The sequence below is a fragment of the Mus caroli genome, unplaced genomic scaffold (assembly GCF_978045245.1).
Source record: "Mus caroli unplaced genomic scaffold, Mus_caroli_1 scaffold_49, whole genome shotgun sequence".
Taxonomy (NCBI): domain Eukaryota; kingdom Metazoa; phylum Chordata; class Mammalia; order Rodentia; family Muridae; genus Mus; species Mus caroli.
Genome location: NW_028227304.1, coordinates 5,313 through 23,950, shown reverse-complemented (window position 1 = coordinate 23,950; position 18,638 = coordinate 5,313). Strand labels below are relative to the sequence as shown.

The 18,638-nt window shown below is 34.0% G+C and overlaps 1 protein-coding gene and 1 pseudogene across 1 annotated transcript; both read right to left on the bottom strand.

The window, feature by feature from the left end:
• Positions 1 to 999: 999 nt before the first annotated feature.
• LOC146999717 (NADH dehydrogenase [ubiquinone] flavoprotein 2, mitochondrial pseudogene) lies at positions 1,000 to 1,626 on the bottom strand (annotated as a pseudogene).
• Positions 1,627 to 16,202: 14,576 nt separating this feature from the next.
• On the bottom strand, positions 16,203 to 17,904 carry LOC146999716 (uncharacterized). The gene is given in 2 exon segments (XM_085834454.1): positions 16,203 to 16,583; positions 16,585 to 17,904. Coding segments are annotated over 2 exon segments (1,701 nt in total).
• Between the last annotated feature and the right edge of the window lie 734 nt (positions 17,905 to 18,638).

The window sequence follows — 18,638 nt, the reverse complement described above, 5'->3', positions numbered from 1 at the left end:
TCGGTGAAAGACTGTCAGATCAGTGCCAGTGTCTTATTCTTGCTGGTCCCTGTGAATCCAGTAATAGAATCCTCAGTGACTTCACCAGCACCTGTGTCTGCATGCCACCAGGCTACCCTCCATAACGACAGTGGACTGTAAGCAAATCACTCTTGAATGTTTTTCTTCACAGAGATAGAACACTGAAGAGAACACTTCCTCTGGTATTCTACCTGAAAACTTCTGCATTTCTTTTCCAGCCTTACTCACAATTGTTAGCAAATGGACTGGACTTTAACCTACTTCTTTAATTTGTCTGAATTATCATATCACTCCTGGATCTTATCACATGGCTCAAATTCATTGCTACTGCAGGAAGATGCCCTTGTGCAAGGTTCCATATTCTCATTTCAATTTAATACATAATTTTATAAGTTTTACCATCTAAAAATTTTTCTTTATAGTCTAAGTGTTTCAGGAAACTAGGTATTATTATCTTATAGATTCATTTACAATGAAAAAGGATTTTTTTCTTGTAAAAGCCTTACATATTTCTGATGAATAGTCAAATTATAAATGCCAGTCTTGGAAGGCAGCAAATGAGAACAATATTGAATGAATATGTGATTAGAGAAATATAAAATTAACACTTTAATTCATTTGAGCTATAATGAGTAATATGTGGCTGGCTTTTTTCCCATTTTAAATTCAGTGGCTCTTAATAATAACATGAAATAAAAGCTGTATATTTTTATCTGCCATCAGGGTCTTTCTGTTATAGTCTATCAGTGAATCACTAATGCTCTGACCCTGTGTAATGGCTTTCACTACTGTTCCTTTTAAAGCACCAATTGGTGATAATACTCTATCATAGCAGATCATGAAAACCAATTATTAAAGGAAAAGAATTCACCAAGCAAAATGCATAACTGGAAGTACTGGGAAAATAAAGAGGATTTAAAAAAATGTAAATAATTTCATATTTTATTTCTCCAGTGACATCTCTACAGTGAATATAAGTTAAAGTCTTTCTTCTACAGCAATGCTAGGTTGTTTGGGTGGTTCAGTCAAAGAAGGAAGGCCTCCAGATGGCTCAAAATAGAACCAGACACTTCTTGGCCCACGCTTTGGAACTTTCCCAGTTCTGAGTTCATTAGTATTATCTTCAATAACCTTGGTTGTTAGATCCTCATAGAAGTTGTCATTTATTTGAATCATTGGTGCATTTACACATCCTGAAGTATTCACCTTCCATAACAGTGAATAGTTTTTCAGGTATAGTGCATCTACCTTTTGTTCTAAGCATTCTCTGAAGGGTCTCCAGTCTCTCAGAATCTCAAGCATGCAAAGATACTAGTACATACATGAAACTGGCTTTTGATTATACATTGTATAAAAAGTTTTTACTTTGCATACTCTCATTAGAGGTAGTTCTAAAACTTCTGCCACCTTGTTCACAGCAGAGAGGAAAAACCTTCTATTCTGCCTTTGTGGTAGATCCAGGACAGGCAGCAGAGCTGCTTTATGCCCATCTGGGTAATTTTTTATTACTGCTTCCATTATCTTATACTTTCCTGGTGTAGAATCAAATGGAGTATCTGGGTAATTCTCAGGAGGATTACAATGCACAAATAAGGCTCCTCGCATGTATTCAGAACATGACTGGCCACAATATTCTCCTATCCTGGCTGCTCAAGTCTGGTTCTGAATGTAAAGAAGATTTTTTATAGTGAAGTAGTGTCTGGCTAGATCAATAGACAAGTAAATTTATTACACAATTTCAATTACAGTTTTTATAAACTTTACAAGAGAAGCAATAAACCATTTTCAAAATACATGCTGAAATACTTAAACACCTATATAATTTTTCTTCTAACAAGTTTTGAAGATTGTATTGCTTGTATAATATTAGTCTATTTGAACGAGTTTTTTAAAAAGTATTTCTCTAGTTATATTACAAAACAAGTATTTCTGTTGTTTTTCAAAAAATATTATTGATTTTGTATTCTAAGTTAAAAGTATCTTATTTAAAATAAGAGTATAATTTTCGAAAAATGCTATTATTCAATTAGATGAATTTTGAGCATAGTTAAATTGTATAGATGCAAATTAATCTTAACATAACTTTATTTCAATTTATGATGTTAATAAACGTGGTACTTTTAAGCAAATACAATGTTAAATAAATTTAGGTTTTAGAACATATAAATATTATTAATATTATCAAGAATCCCAGTATGTTATATAATATGTTTATTGTAAGTTTTATCAAGAATTAGCATAAAAACTAACATTCATTGAATAGCCATTTAATGTACTATGCAATTTTAACATAAAGTATATGAGACTAATAGTGGTAATTTAAAAATAGATTGATCATTTATTTTCTGTAATCCATATTTTAATGAAAGTGAACTAGATAGTCACATCTATCATTTCCAGGGTCATGTTTCTTTAGAAAGTCCTAGAATATTCTTTGACTTTCATATGTAGAAAATGAAGTGTTACCTCATCTCTTCCTATTTTTATTGAAATTATTATACCTATAAAATACTGGAGAGTTTAAATATCTCCAATCCTGCATGGATCATAAGCTTTAAAAACATTTTCCATAAACTGTCAATGTTGTACTTGAAAATAATCAGCTTACTACCTAAAAGTGTTACAACACTTTGTCTTCTATGGTCCCCCTCTAAAGGCTTTATAACTTGGGTTGAACACATTTCAAAGGTAAATACTAAGTAATCAACTCCTTTTATTATCCTGGAATATATTCTTGTCATCTGAACATGATTTACTATTTATTTAAAATGTTTCTGGTAGGTTTTCAAGGTTATTTTCACTGGGGGCATTATGATGTGGTTTGTAACTTTTACGAGAGGTATAGTATCTTTCTGCTCTTCTTTTCTTTCTTTCTGTGCTTTGACTTCCACATCTGGAGTTAGTTTTAGAGTGCAATTTGAAACAGGGAACCAATCATTTGTGCATTGTGGCTTGGTCCACACCTGGATCTTGGGGAATTCAGGCCCAGTGTCAGGGTCTGGTGACTCCTTATCTGTTAGTACTCAGAGCTAAAGGATGACAAAGGAAGTTTGGGATGTGTGCTAAGGATCTAGGAACCACTAATTGCCAGTGTCCCAAGCATATGGGAAGCAAAACTTGGGTGGGACATTTGTGGTTTACTTGTTGTTGCCAAGAATTGGATGATATGTAGAGGATTAGACTATGTGTTTGGGATCTGTGCTCCAAGCTTTTTATCTAAGCATCTGAATCAGGTAATGTTTAAGCAAATTGTATTAATATCATATATTTTTAATTAGTTTAGTGGTTATGTGACTAAGTTCAAATGATGTTTTTAACAGTGCTGTCCATAAATAAATACTTCAATAACCCTTAGATTGTTAACAAATAGTTCAGTATCTCTACATTTTTTCTATCGTTCTATGAGGTAAGTGATCAAAAATATCTATTAAATATAATTAACATAAGCATATACTTTTTAATTAAAGATGATTACTAAATATAATACACAGGTTCATGTATAAGTCCCAGTGACCACAGGACTACATATTAGTGACACATCCTTTATATAGGAGTATAGACTGAACATAATAATTTGTTTCTAATGAGCAAAATAAAACAAAATAATTGGGTTGCAAAACACTGGGAATTCCACTCCCTTTGGCTGTTACTGAGGCCTTCTTACTTGCTCAGCTCTATGAAATGAACTTTCATGTTGTGATGGTTTGTACATGCTCATCTCAGGGAGTGGCACTATTAGAAGTAGGTGTGGTCTTTTTGGATTAGCTGTGTCACTGTGGGTGTAGGCTTTAAGACCCTTATACTAGAGGCCTGTAAGTCAATATTCTGCAAGCAGCCTTCAGATGAAGTTGTAGAACTCTCAGCTCCTCCTAAACCACGACTGCCCAAACACTGCCATGCTCACTTCTTGATGTAATGTACTAAGTCTCTGAAACTGTAAGCAGCTCCAACTAAATTAAGGACCTTGGTCATATTATCTGTTCATAGAAGTGAAAGTCTAAGAAAGACCCACGTTTACCATGTTCTGTGGCAAGTCTGACACACAGAAAACAGGCAGAAGCAACAAGTCAGTGTGTAATTAGTGAGACAGCCTAACAATTTGTAAAAAGTCAGAGGCTACCATGAAAGGGCTATCAAAAAGAAGGATCTTTATAATTAAAATATTAGATTAACAACAGGCTCTGTGAAGGCCAAAAGTAGAATACTCAGAAACTTGAACTCAGAGATTTGGTCTACTTGCTTTGGGACATGACAGCAATTATGAGCTTATTTCACTAAAATTAAGAATAATTTAATGCATGAGAATAAGTAAATAGTGCACTCAGGATTGTAATAGGGGTTATAAATTGGAAAGGGCAGAAATTCATATTTATAAGTATTAAAAATGATCTTTATGTACTTAGTGTGTTTAGAAACAAACAACTCATTTTTAATGTTTTTTCTTTATTTTTGATAATTTCATATAGGAATACAATGAAGGATGATCACATCTACTTTTCATTTCCCAGTATTTACCAATACCCATATGTACTCATCAATTCAACCCCATCTACTTCATACTTATGTTTGTTTGAAAGCCCAATAAGTTGAATTATTGCCGCTTAAGTGCATATGGATGTGTGGCCATTCATTGGGTCGACCCAACTTACGAGGGGACACATTCTGATTTACATGCTTCTATTGTATTTTTAGTGTTTTCTTTATTTTTTTTTTCTTTTAAAGATTTTAGTGTATTTAAGTTTGGGTTTTTAATTTAAGCTTTAATTGACGTCAGAATTGGGTGTTCAGATCAGAACATCCACAGTGACACAGCTAATCCAAAAAGACCACACCTACTTCTAATAGTGCCACTCCCTGAGATGAGCATGTACAAACCATCACAACATGAAAGTTCATTTCATAGAGCTGAGCAAGTAAGAAGGCCTCAGTAACAGCCAAAGGGAGTGGAATTCCCAGTGTTTTGCAACCCAATCATTTTGTTTTATTTTGCTCAATAGAAACAAATTATTATGTTCAGTCTATACTCCTATATAAAGGATGTGACACTAATATGTAGTCCTGTGGTTCAGATCAGATTCATGGGATTATTTCGATATATTTATATCTGTTAAGAGATAGAGAGAAAGTAATATTGAAAGAAACAAAGAAATAAAGAAAAAGATTGAAAGAGTGAGAGTGAGAGAGTGTGAGAGGAAGGAAGGAAAGAAGGAAGGAAGGAGGGGAGAGTGAGAAATTGATAGATAAAAAAAGAAATAAAACAAATAAAGTCAAAACATAAAGAAAAAGAGAGACAGAGAGATAAAGTTCGGAAGAAAGGAAGAAACAGAAAGAAAGAAAGAAAGAAAGAAAGAAAGAAAGAAAGAAAGAAAGAAAGAAAGAAAGAAAGAAAATAAGAGAGGGAAAGGGAGAAAGAGGGAACGATTCAGAGATGGAAACATATGGAGAAAGACAGAATTTATGAAATATACAAAATTAATTAAAAATAAATAAATAAATGAATGAATAAACGTTTTAGGGATTTTTCAGCTTTATGTGTATTCATTTTAGATTTCTATGGTATTATAAAAGGATTTGTAGAGTTTTAGAAAAGTGTATTAGAGTTTCTTGTTTTTTAGGCTTCTATTTTATTTTTAGTGTTTTCTTTTTTTTTTTTAATGAACTTTAATGATTTCGCAAAGCTGGAAAACAGTAAGAGATACAAAGAAAAACCCAATATAAAAAACTCAAAAAAAATTAATAAACAGAGGGAGAGAGAGTCAGAGCGAGAAATAGAGAGTGAGAGAGACTGAGAGAGACTGAGAGTGAGAGAGAGAGATAGAAACTTAGAAAGAAAAAACAAACAAGGAAAGAAAAAGAAAAAACAAAGAGAGAGAGATAGAGGAAGAAAGGTAGGAAGAAAGGAAGAACGGAAGGAAGGAAGGAAGGAAGGAAGGAAGGAAGGAAGGAAGGAAGGAAGGGAGAGAGAAAGAAGGAAAGGAACAATGGAAGAAATAGAAAGAAAGAAAGATAGAAAGAAAGAGAGAGAGAGAGAGAAAGAAAGAAAGAAAGAAAGAAAGAAAGAAAGAAAGAAAGAAAGAAAGAAAGAGAAAAGGAGAAGATTCAGAGATGGAAACAGGGAGAAAGACAGAATTTATAAAATATAAAAAAATAATTAAAAAAAAACAAACATACAAATAAATAAATGAATAGATAAATAGATAAACAAATAAACAAATAAATATTTTAGGCAAATTTCGGCTACACGTGTATTCTTTTTAGATTTCTATGGTATTTTAAAAGGTTTTGTAGAGTTTTTAGAAAAGTGATTTAGAGTTTCTTGATTTTCAGGATTCTATTGTATTTTTAGTGTTTTCTTTAAATGATTTTAGTGTATTTAAGTTTTGGTTTTTAATTAAAGCTTTAATTGATATCAGCCTTGTCCAGGGTGATCAGACAGGATACATGGGATTATTTCGATTTATTTATATCTGTTAATAGATAGAGAGAAAGTAATACAGTTAGAAACAAAGAAATAAAGAAAAAGAATGAAAGAGAGAGAGTGAGAGGAAGGGAGGAAATAAGGAAGGAAGGAAGGATTGAAGGAAAGATGAAGGAAGGAAAGAAAGAATGAAGGAAAGAGGGTAGAGAGAGAAAAATGATAGAAAAAATAAATAAAGTCAAAAAATAAAGAAAAAGAGAGACGAAGAGATAAAGTTAGGAAGGAAGTAGGAAATAGAAAGAAAGAAAGAAAGAAAGAAAGAAAGAAAGAAAGAAAGAAAGAAAGAAAGGAAGGAAGGAAGGAAGGAAGGAAGGAAGGAAGGAAGGAAGGAAGGAAGAAGAAAGAAAGAAAGAAAGAAAGAAAGAAAGAAAGAAAGAAAGAAAGGGAGAGAGAAAGAAAGAGAGAAAGAGAGAAAGAGAGAAAGAGAGAAAGAGAGAAAGAGAGAAAGAGAGAAAGAGAAATACAGAATTTATTAAATAAATTAGTAATCATAAATAAATAAATAAATAAATAGATATCTTAGGCATATTTTGGCTTATTGTGTATTCTTTTCAGATTTCTAGAGTATTTCAAAAGTTTTGTAGAGTCTTTAGTATAGTGATTTAGATTTTCTTGTTTTTCAGGCTTCTAATTTTTTTTGTTCTGTTTTGTTTTGTTTTGTTTTGTTTTTTTAATGATGTTACTGTATTTTAGGGTTTCGATTTTAATTTATGCTTTAAGTGATTTCATTTTTAATGCATTTTACTGTATTTCTTATAGTTTTGTTTTTGTTGTTGTAATTTTTGTTGTTCTCTTTTTTCCAAAAAAAATTTAGGGTTTTATATTTGGCGTTTCATTGTTTTGGTTTTGCCAGGCAGTGTTGACCAGGCCTTTAATTCAAACTATTGAGAGGCAGATGTAAGTGATCTTATTTTTTTTTTTTTTTTTTTTTTTTACTTTGAGTTCAGCATGGTCTCTATAGGAGGCTAGAGGACAATAAGAGATACACAGAAAAACCCAATCTAAAAACCTCAAAAAAAAAAAAAAAAAACAGAGGGAGAAAGAGACACAGAGAAAGAGAGACACACAGAGAGAGAGAGTGATAAGGTCAGAGAGAGAGAGATAGAGACACACAGAGAGAGAGAGAGGGTCAGAGAGAAAGAGAGAGAGAGAGAGAGAGAGAGAGAGAGAGAGAGAGAGAGAGAGAGAGAGAGAGAGAGAGAGAAAGAGAAGAAATTTAGAAAGAAAAAAAAACAAACAAGGAAAGAAAAAGAAAAAAATAAGAAAAAGAGGGAGAGATATAGGAAGGAAGGAATAAAGGAAGCAAGGTAGGAAGGAATGATCAAAGAGAGAGAGAAAGGAAGAAAGAAACAAAGAGAGGAAGGGAGAAAGAGAGAAAGAGACAGAAAAAAACATAGGGAAAAAAGAAAAAATTTATAAAATTTACAAAATTAATTTAAAATAAATAAACAAACAAACGTTTTAAGGATATTACAGGTTCATGTGTATTCTTTTTGGATTTGTATGGTATTTTAAAAGTATTTGTAGAGTTTTTAGAATAGTGATTTAGAGTTTCTTGTTTTTCAGGCTTCTAATGTATTTTTAGTGTTTTCTTTCTTTTTTTAATGATTTTAGTTTGTTTAAGTGTTTGGGTTTTTAATTAAGGTTTAATTGACTTTAGACTTTTCCTAGGTGATAAGATAAGATGCATGGGATCAATTCAAAATATTTATATCTTTGTGACAGAGGGAGAAAGTAATATAGAAAAAAAAAAAACCAAAGAACTAAAGAAAAAGAAAGAAAGACAGAGAGAGTGAGAGATAATGATAGGAAGGAAGGAAGGAAGGAAGGAAGGAAGGAAGGAAGGAAGGAAGGAAGGAAGGAAGGAAGAAGGAAGGGAGAGTGAGGAAAAGATAGAAAAAAGGAAAAAAAATAAAGACAAGAAATAAAGAGACAAAGAGATAAAGTTAGGAAGAGAGGTGAAAGAGAAAGAAAGACAGAAAGAGAGAAAGTCAAAATTTATTAAATAAATAAGTAATTATGAATATAAATAAATACATAAATAAATAAATAAATATCTTAGGCATATTTCGGCTTCTTGTGTATTCTTTTCAGATTTCTAGAGTATTTCAAAATTTTTTAAGGACTTGAGTATAGTAATTTAGCGTTTCTGGTTTCGAGATTCTAATGTATTTTTTTTTGTTCTGATTTGTTTTGTTTTGTTTGTTTTTTTAATTATGTTAGTATACTTTAGGGTTTCAGTTTTAATTTATGCTTTAACTGATTTCATTTTTTGAAGTATTGTACTGTATTTCTTGTAGTTTTTTTGTTGTTGTTGTAATTTTTGTTGTTCTCTTTTTTCCAAAAAAAAAAAAAATTAGGGTTTTATCTTTGGTGTTTCATTATTTTGGTTTTGCCAGGCAGTGTTGAACATGCCTTTAATTCCAACTATTGAGAGGCAGATGTAAGTGATTTTTTTAATCAGAGTTCAGCATGGTCTCTACAGGAAGCGGAGGACAGTAAGAGATACACAGAAAAACCAAATCAAAAAGACTCAAAAAATAATTAACAGAGGGAGAGAGGGAGAGAGAGACAGAGAGAGAGAGAGAGAGAGAGAGAGAGAGAGAGAGAGAGAGAGAGAGAGAGAGAGAAAGTTAGAAAAAAACAAACAAAAAATGAAAGAAAAAGAAAAAAGAAAAACTGGAGAGAGAGAGGATGAAAGGAAGAAGGATGGAAGGAAGAAATGAAGGAAGGAAGGAAGGAAGGAAGGAAGGAAGGAAGGAAGGAAGGAAGGAAGGAAGGAAGGAAAGAAAGAAGGAAGGAAAGAAGGAAGGAAGGAAGGAAGGATGAGAGAGAGAAAGAAAGAAAGAAAGAAAGAAAGAGAGAAAGAGAGAAAGAGAGTCAGACAGAGACAGAGACAGAGACAGAGATAGAGGAAGGGATAAAGAGAGAAAGATTCAGAGACAGAAACATAGGGAGAAAGAGAGAATTTACAAAATATACAAAATAAATTTAAAATAAATAAATGAGTGAATGAATGTATGAATGAATGAATGAATGAATTAATGAATAAATAAATAAATAAATAAATAAATAAATAAATAAATAAGCAAACGTTATAGGGATATTTTGGCTTCATGTGTATTCATTTTAGATTCCTATGGTATTTTTAAAGGATTTGTAGAATTTTTAGAAAAGTGATTTAGAGTTTCTTCTTTTTCAGGTTTCTATTGTATTTTTAGTGTTTTCTTTATTTTTTAAATGATTTTATTTTATTTAAGTGTTTGGTTTTTAATTTAAGCTTTAATTGACTTCAGCCTTGTCCTGTGAGATCAAATAGGATGCATGGGATCATTTTGAAATATTTATATCTTTTTAGAGATTGAGAGAAAGTAATACAGAAAGAAACAAAGAAATAAAGAAAAGAATGAAAGAGGAAGAGAGTGAGAGAGAGTGAAAGGAAGGGAGGAAAGAAAGAAGGAAGGAATGATTGAAGCAAGGATGAAGGAAGGAAAGAAAGAAGGAAGGAATGAGGGGAGAGTGAGAAAATGATAGAAAAAAAGAAAAAAGCAAATAAAGACAAAAAATAAAGAGAGAGACAAAGAGATAAAATTAGGAAAAAAGCAGGAAAGAGAAAGAAAGAAAGAAAGAAAAAAAGAAAGAAAGAAAGAGAGAGAGAGAGAGAGAGAGAGAGAGAGAGAGAGAGAAAGAAAGAAAGAAAGAAAGAAAGAAAGAAAGAAAGAAAGAAAGAAAGAAAGAAAGAAAGAAAGAAAAAGAAAGAGGGAGAGGGAAAGGGAAAGGGAAAGGGAGAGGCAGAGGGAGAAGAATGTGGGTACATTCAGATTGTCTGCCTTATTGTTTTGGTCAGTGTTTCAAACCTAAAAAACCAAACAAACAAACAAACAAACAAAAAAAAAAGCGTAAAATTCTAAAAAAGCATATGATACAGGAAGGTATTAAACTAACACAGATCAGCCTGCTTCTGAATGCTAGTCTTAAAAGGGAATACTCTATATTAGGATCTTTTGGTTTTTTTATTTGTTATGTAAAAGATTTTAAAAGTTTTTCTCTATGGGATATGTGTGTGTATGTGCGTCTGTGTGTGTCTGTGTGTCTGTGTATCTCTGTGTCTTTGTCTGTGTGTGTGTGTTTGTGTGTGTGTGTGTGATCAGATTCTCTGGAACTACAATTGCAGATTGTTGTGAACCACTATGTGAGTGCTAGAAATTGAACCCTGTTCCTCTTCAAAAGCAACCAGTGTTCCTAAGCTGTGAGCCATCTTCTCAGTCCCTTCTGCCTCCTCTAACCTCCACTTCTCTGTTCATCTTACCCAGATATGTCTTTCATACCTACTTCTTCTGACTGTTTTTATTTGGTTAATTCCCCTTTGCTTTTCTCTTGTTTCCTCAACTCCTTCTTCAAAATTCTGCACTTCCTTTTGCTTTGGAAGATTCTCACCTAATTTAAATCCAGACTTTAGGGCATGTATTTAAAAATTTTGCTAGTTATTCTGACAATGCTTTCCTCTTGATGTCACCACTTGGGTAATGCTTTTACTCCTCTGCTTCTCATTTGGCAAAATATCATGGAGTCAGAGTGATTTACTTTTTTTCCTCATTTGCTTAATATGTCAGCATGCCCTGCTTATAGTCTATGGTACAGCCGCTGTTTAACTTTCATAATTTTGGGTTATGTATTAATTTTTCCGGGAGTTCCAGATTGAATAGAGGGGGTTATTCCTCCAGATGATACTGACAGGCATGATTTAGAGTAGTCAGAAATAGAAATACTCAATTTTCCCAATATTGTAATCCTTTAAAACACAGCTCCCAAACCATAATGTTATTTCATTTCAACTTCAAATTATAATTTTGTTATAGTCATCGATTGTAATGTATATATCTTATAAACAAGATATTTGATATGGGATACTTTTAAAAAGGTTGTTTGAGCCCTGAGAGGAGTCTCAACCAATGGTTTGAAAACCACTAATCTGGACACGATGGGGGTACCATTACCAATATAGAGTGTTTACTAGTGTTGCTGGGAAGATGTCTCCCTCACTTGAAGGCAGAGGGAGTTCCAAGAACAGGCTTTTTCTGAGTCCCCATACTTCTGTCCAAACCTGTACACCTTGTTGATGATCACTGAAGTATCAAATGGCCATACTTAGTAAATTAGAGTAATCTTGTTTTCTTTTAAAATCTAGAAAATGATGATTCTAAAACTGGTTCCACTAGCTAAAAGCAGTGGCTGGCACTCTTTCTAGGGATCCCTTATGTAGTGTTCCTTTATATCTCCAAGGCCAACAGCAGATGGCAGAGTCCCTCCTGGGCTGTATTTCTCTGATCTATTCTCACCTGCTATGCTGCTTTCTTTCACGAAGAGTGCACATGATAATACTGAACTCATCCCGTCTTTAGTCAGCACAAATAGCCTATTTTTTTTCCTCTATGGCCCAGTTGCTCATGATTTTGAGACATAATCATACATCTTGTATTGACAAAAAGAATGACACTGATTTCTAGTATATAATGAAGCATATTTTGCATGACTTCTTTTCAGGAGCCAGGAAATTCAAGATGAAGACACCATCAGTAGATGAAGAAATACTCGTTGGATGTTGCCCTCACAGAAGGGATCCAATGGGCTAGTAACAAGGAAACAAACTCCCTGTCATAATTAAACCTTTTCTATGACAGCATTATTCATTGATTTTTATTTGTAGGTCCTATCCCTCCTGACCCAGTCCAATTTTTCCAAATATATTAAAACCTGAGGATTAGTCTACAGAAAATTACATTTGCAGAAACACATTGAAGCATTATATGAAAGTGAATATTTGAAAATCTATAGTAGTGTGGGGGCAATATTCTTTATACCTCATGTACACTTAAAATCTCTAGCTACTTTCTTCCCTGTGAAAGCATGGCAGCCCACTGAGTGACTTTTTTTTGATGCATAATGATATACAAAACTTAATCACTTTGCCATATCCTGTCACCCATATCCAGCTCAAAATGCAACATCCACATGAGAGTAGAAACATAAATAAATTTAATAGTGTCTTGAAGCTAAAATTCCCAATTTAATCAAACCATCATTTAGAATCAGCTACTTAATACCAATGTGCTTTAAATGTACAAGTCACTGGGCTTTGTTGTGACTCTTTGCACAGGTCAATAGTGACCTTTAACCATTTTCATCCTCCCCACTATCCTCCATTTCTATCTTCTTAGACCCCCTTGCTGGTGCCCTTACTCTTCCAAAATATCTCCTTTTATTTAATGTGCCTTATTAAAATTATAAATTGACAATTGTCATTTTGATTTTAGCTTGTCTCACCTAACACAATTTGATGAGAAATACCTCTCTCCTTTTTTCTCTCTCTCTCTCTCTCTCTCTCTCTCTCTCTCTCTCTCTCTCTCTCTCTCTCTCTCTCTCTCTCTCTCTCTCATTTTTAAGAAATTCATCCAGTGGGGCTGGCATCTATATTTCCTCCATAGCTTGTCTATTTCACACAGTATAACAATCAACATTGATGATATGGATGTGTAGAGGTGCTTCTTAGATTTTTTTAGAACGTAAATCAACCTGGGAAGATAGTACCTCAGATGAACACTGTCTCCATCACACTGGCCTGTGGTCACCTCTGTAAGGAATGATCTTTTGTTGGTGGCTGACCTGGAAGAATCTAACCCACTATGTAGTTAGGGTCATCCCCTATAAAGAGGATGTAATGTGTGGAGGGGACTGAAAAAACATTTTTTAAGCACTTAAGATCAATGTGGCATGAACAATTAAAGTACCCTCTAATTTGTAAGTAAATTCCATTCTTACCTATGTCCAGAATTCTGTCTACCCATATTTCAAAAGTAAAATTACATTATCTATTTCTTCCTGTTTTACTGCATTTAATCTACGAATTTCCTTGTAACCAGAAATGCTGGTAAATTTTAAAGACATTTAAAATGTGACTGGTAGATATCGGGTTTCTTTTAAGTTTAACTCAAATTTGAAAGCAGACCCAAGGTCTATGATTTCCTTGCACTTTACAAAGAATACATAATTCATGATTGCAATTGGCTTCAATGCAATGTATTCAATCCTATTAAATTCCAGCTTTGTTTGAATAAAAATTGTCCTCCTCTAACTGTGGGTTTTCATAAAGTGAATATTGTGCTATCCTGTGTGTTGCCTCAAGAGTCTGGCAACATTTCTGATTCCAAGAACAGCTTAAAGATAACCAAGGGAAAGACTGGTACAGGAAAAATAACCACCAAGTATGTTGGCATGCCAGACACCGAAGACTTTCACAGAAGGAAAATAAAAAAAAAGTAAACAAACAAAAAAAAAACAAAACAAACAAACAAACAAGAAAAGCAAATACACAATAAAAATGGTGCAAGAGTGAATCTACTTGAGCAGCATGTGAATCAGGAAATCAGGCCATTTTTATAGGGATTCATTTATTCAATTATTCAATTATTCAATTATTCATTTATTCATTTATTCATCTATTCATCTATTCATCTATTCATCTATTCATCTATTCATCTATTCATCTATTCATCTATTCATCTATTCATCTATTCATCTATTCATTTATTCATTTATTCATTTCATTTATTCATTTATTCATTTATTATTATTTATTCATTTCTTCATTTATTCGTTTAATTTATTCACTTATTTGCGTATTCGCTTATTGATTTATTCATTTATTTATTCGTTATTTATTCGTTTATTCGTTTATTCGTTTATTCATTCATACATTCATTCATTTATTCATTTATTTATTTATTTATTTATTTATTTATTTATTTATTTATTTTGGATTTCTAGGAGGCCATATGAAAATATAAATTCTAGATGCTCAACGTTTCTGAGTGTAACTCCAGAAGGAACCAGCCTGATAGGTGTTCTATGATGTAAGCAAGATAGGTGATGTCACAGAGAACTGGTCAGAGTTTGCACAACTATTCCACTTGGAGACACTAGAATTCCTTGAAGTCGTGTTCAGTATCTTCACAGTGGTGAGTGAAAGCCAGGTCAGCTCCTGACCCACAAAGTCGTTCCAGAGGCTTTTGGTACCTGGCCTGTTTCAGAAGACAGAATCTTGAACACTAGGATATTTTTGTGGGGTATGCACCTTTATGGAGTAACTTGGACTCTCATAGCTCCTTAAGGCTATATGTTTTCCCTCCTTTAGTGAGTAACTGTACATTCTAATTTCTCTCATGTTTGGATTCTAGGGGGATGGATGGTCTACATTATTTGATCTCATGAGTTTATTAACCTTGCTAACAATATCTCGTTCACAATTCCACTAATATGCCAAAACTTCCATTGTCCATGTGCATTTTAGAAGATATTAGTTCTAAATTGCTGATATGGCAAGGACTTGTTGTCCCAGAAAATGTTTAGATTACATGCTGAAACAGATTTTTGATAGTATTTAGATATTATATTTAGCATTAAATCTTTTCCTTTAAAAACAATGACTATTTACTCGAAAAATTGAAATATAAAGAATTCACATTGGTGGTTTGTTATGTTGCTGCTGAGAATGTTGAAGCCCTTTTTACTACCCTTTCCTTAGTAATCATGCACACACCCTGTTTCTACTCTTAATCAAACAAGCAAACACAATATCAAACTAAATATCCAACCAACCAAACAAGAAAATGGTGTGTTACTAAGATGAATGTTGTCTTTATTCTCAACTTTGCATGCCTCCTTGATTATTATTGGCAAAGGCCAACTCACTTCACTTATCCCTCCTGTAAGCCCCTGGCCAAGATATATTTTAGATGGCTGGGCAAGCCATCTTTTGTAAAATATCTCTTCATGATTAGGTATAATTCTATCCTCTTGGGATTGTTTCCCTGTATTTAATTTCTGACATAGAATAGATCCCTGTAAATAGAAGGTAGACTGAGGGAGAAAAATCACTGAATATTTAGAAATAAAACCAAGTAATGCTGAGGCAGAAGGTTTTCAAGTTCAAAGTCACCTTGTTAAAGGGTAGCCTATGTAACTTAATAAGTCTCTGTCTCAAAATAAGGGTAAAAACAGAGCCAGAATAAAGACCAAGGAATAAAACTGGTGATTTCTAATTAGGAAACTATAAGCTTGTCATACTGTGTTGTCATAAGGTAAAGGGGAAATTCCTGGATTAACTAACAATAGAATTCACAAAAGTAAAAGTCGTTTGCAATAGTGATTGTGTTTGACATCATGAGAATGTGTACATTTGGGATATGCAACAAACATAAAAATATATTTTTCAGAAATTATTCAGAAGCAATTTGTTTCTATTCACTGAAATTAACTAGTTGAATGGACTGTATGAGTACCTCTAACCCAAACACAGCAACACAGAATTCAAGATAAGGGGGCAGTAATAAATGTCTCTTCCCTCTCTGCAGCAAAACACATGTAAAGGTCAAAAGAATAACCCAATTCAAAACAGCAGTCACTCAAAAATAAATGTTTTCAATGTTTATTTTCCAGAAAAACCTTCAGCAAGTAAGTTTCAAGCCTTTGTCTTTTTATTGTAGGTCCAATGGTTAAAGGTGATAGAAAATGTATTGATACTTCAAAAGTTGCTGCAAATAGTGGCAATGTCCAATCAATCAGTAGTTGGGCCATTTCATATAAGTTACTGAATATTTTATTGTTGGACAGAATGGTCCTCGGATAGAGGATTTGTAGTTAGGCTTCAAAACGCTGAAAAAATTCTCTGGTAACCATTCCCAGGGAGTGTTGACAAGCTTACTTGCACATTGTAATTAGGTGCAGATCTTGCATCATAAGCCCCATAACTGTAGAGGGAGAAATGATCGCCATCAGGGCCGTGAAAAGCTGGCAGTGTATTCCAGACATTCAGGAAATTGCCATATACTTGAGAAAAATTAACTCCTCCAGTACTTCCACCACTTCCAGCTGCCCCACAAAAGTTTCCATTTGCTCCGATGTTATGTAGATTTTGTCCAAAACTGTTTTGGGTTGCTCCCACCGAATACTGACTTGACCCAAAGGCACTTGGGTTTGCCCCAAGAACATACTGGCTTATCCTGAAAACATGTGGGTTTGTCGCCAAAAACATTTTGGTTTGTCCAGATATTGTATGGATTTGCCACATGAGCATAGCAGTTTGTTCTGCAGGTATCTGAGTTGGTACCCAAACTATACTGGCCTGCCCCAAAAGCATTTGGACTTGTTCCAGAAGCATATTGGCCTATCCCATAAGCATCTGAGTATGTTCCAAAAGGATACTGGTTTGTACAGAAAGCATTTTGATTTGCCCCCAAAGCATATTGGTTTATCCCGAAAGTATTTGAAAATGCTGCCAAAGCATACTGGCTCACTCCTAAGGAATTTCCGTATGTTCCCAAAGTGTATTGGCTTATACTTAAGGTGTTTGGAAGAGTATACTGGCTTGCCAAGAAGGTATTTGGGTTTGCCTCCAGAGCACAATTGATTACCCATACAGTATTTGAGCTTGACCTCAAAGTATTACTGCTTGCCATGAAAGCAGTTGAATTTGTCAAAAAAAAAAAAAAAAAAACATTAGAGTTCGACTGGAAAGCATTGGGGGTATCCCTGAAACCACGGACAGTTGCCAACGGTACATCCGAGTTTGCTCTAGAAGTATATGAGTCAGCTCTGTGGGCATCTTGGTTGGCTTCTTGAGCATCGGGGTTAGCCATAGTGTGGAAGCTTGGGCTGCTTCCTCCTCTCCAATTGTTTTCTAACTCCACAGCTGGAACTGATTTTCTTGTCCTATCCTTAGCTATAGTCTTTCTTTTACTCAACTGTCTAGCTGTATATTCTTTAGGGTATGCCATTTTAACTTCACAACGACTGGAGCCAATGAAATGGTACCTGGTTTCTAAAACCTTTCTAACGGGGTTTTCATCCCTGTATTTGATAAAGCCGAAAGCTCTTCTTTCCTGCGTATCTGAACACAGTGGAAGCTCTATAGCCTCTATCTGCCCAAATGTGCCAAAGTAAGCTCTTATTTTTTCTTTAGACATCCGCGGGTTCAGCCCACCCACAAAAATCTTTTTATTGGAGAATTGAGATACCAGGGCTTTAGCCCTTTTAAATTTTATTTTCTTGCCATCAACTTTGTGGTCTTTCACTCGAAGCACCTTCTCTACTGTGGCACTGTCTTTGAAAAGCACGAATCCAAATCCCCTAGACAGACCAGTATTTGGGTCTGTTTTTATAATAAAGTCTATTACTTCACCAAACTTAGACAAGTATTCCAGAAGTACCTGCTTGCTCATTTCTTGGGAAAGTCCCCCGATGAACATCTTACTAGCATCCTGTTCGTTCTTGGTGGCACCGATTTTGAACCCTTCCCGAAATTGGTCTCTTTCATTATCCTTTCTCACAGCGAGACTGGCAGTATTCATGGTTTATAGGCTGGATGGAGGTGATTTGACTGTTGGATAAACACTGGCCTAGGCACAAATGGCGGGGGCATAGCTGTCCTCAGGGAGTCGAGGAAATTATTGCACAACCGTGACAAAATAGAAACAAGCATTATAACTAGAGACAAGGCAGGAGCTGCCTCTCATTCTAAATTGGGGGTGTGGGGGTGGGGAAGGATGCGGGGGGGGGCAGTGATAGTGTCTGATTTTTCCCTAAAAGGTGTTGATGCTTGCAATGTAAAAAGCAGCCCTACCTATAGACTTTCTTTTTGTGTTTATAACACCCCCAAAAGGAATAGTATGGTAGAAAAGGAAGCCTTTTCGATGTTGATTCTGTCTTTTCATGTTACATCTCTTTGAATTTTGTTAAAAACAATTTATTTTTCCTGAACATTTCTTTGAATGTTCAAAAAACTCTTCACTTCATACTTTAGATGTGCTTCATATTAATCTTCACTATTTGAAATAAAACTGAAATGGGAAAGTAATACAAAGTTGAGACATCCTACAGGAAAAACAGAATGTCTATGGGTTTGTATATTTTACCAAAGGACTCTAAAGGAACATTTTAAAATAAAAGCTTCACTGAGATTCATTTATAACATTTACCCTTTAAATGTAAAATGCATTTACATTGTAGTGATAATATTTAGGAAATGTGCCATCATCTTCTAAGTCTGTAAACCATTTAAGCAGTCACTCCTCATTTCTGGATG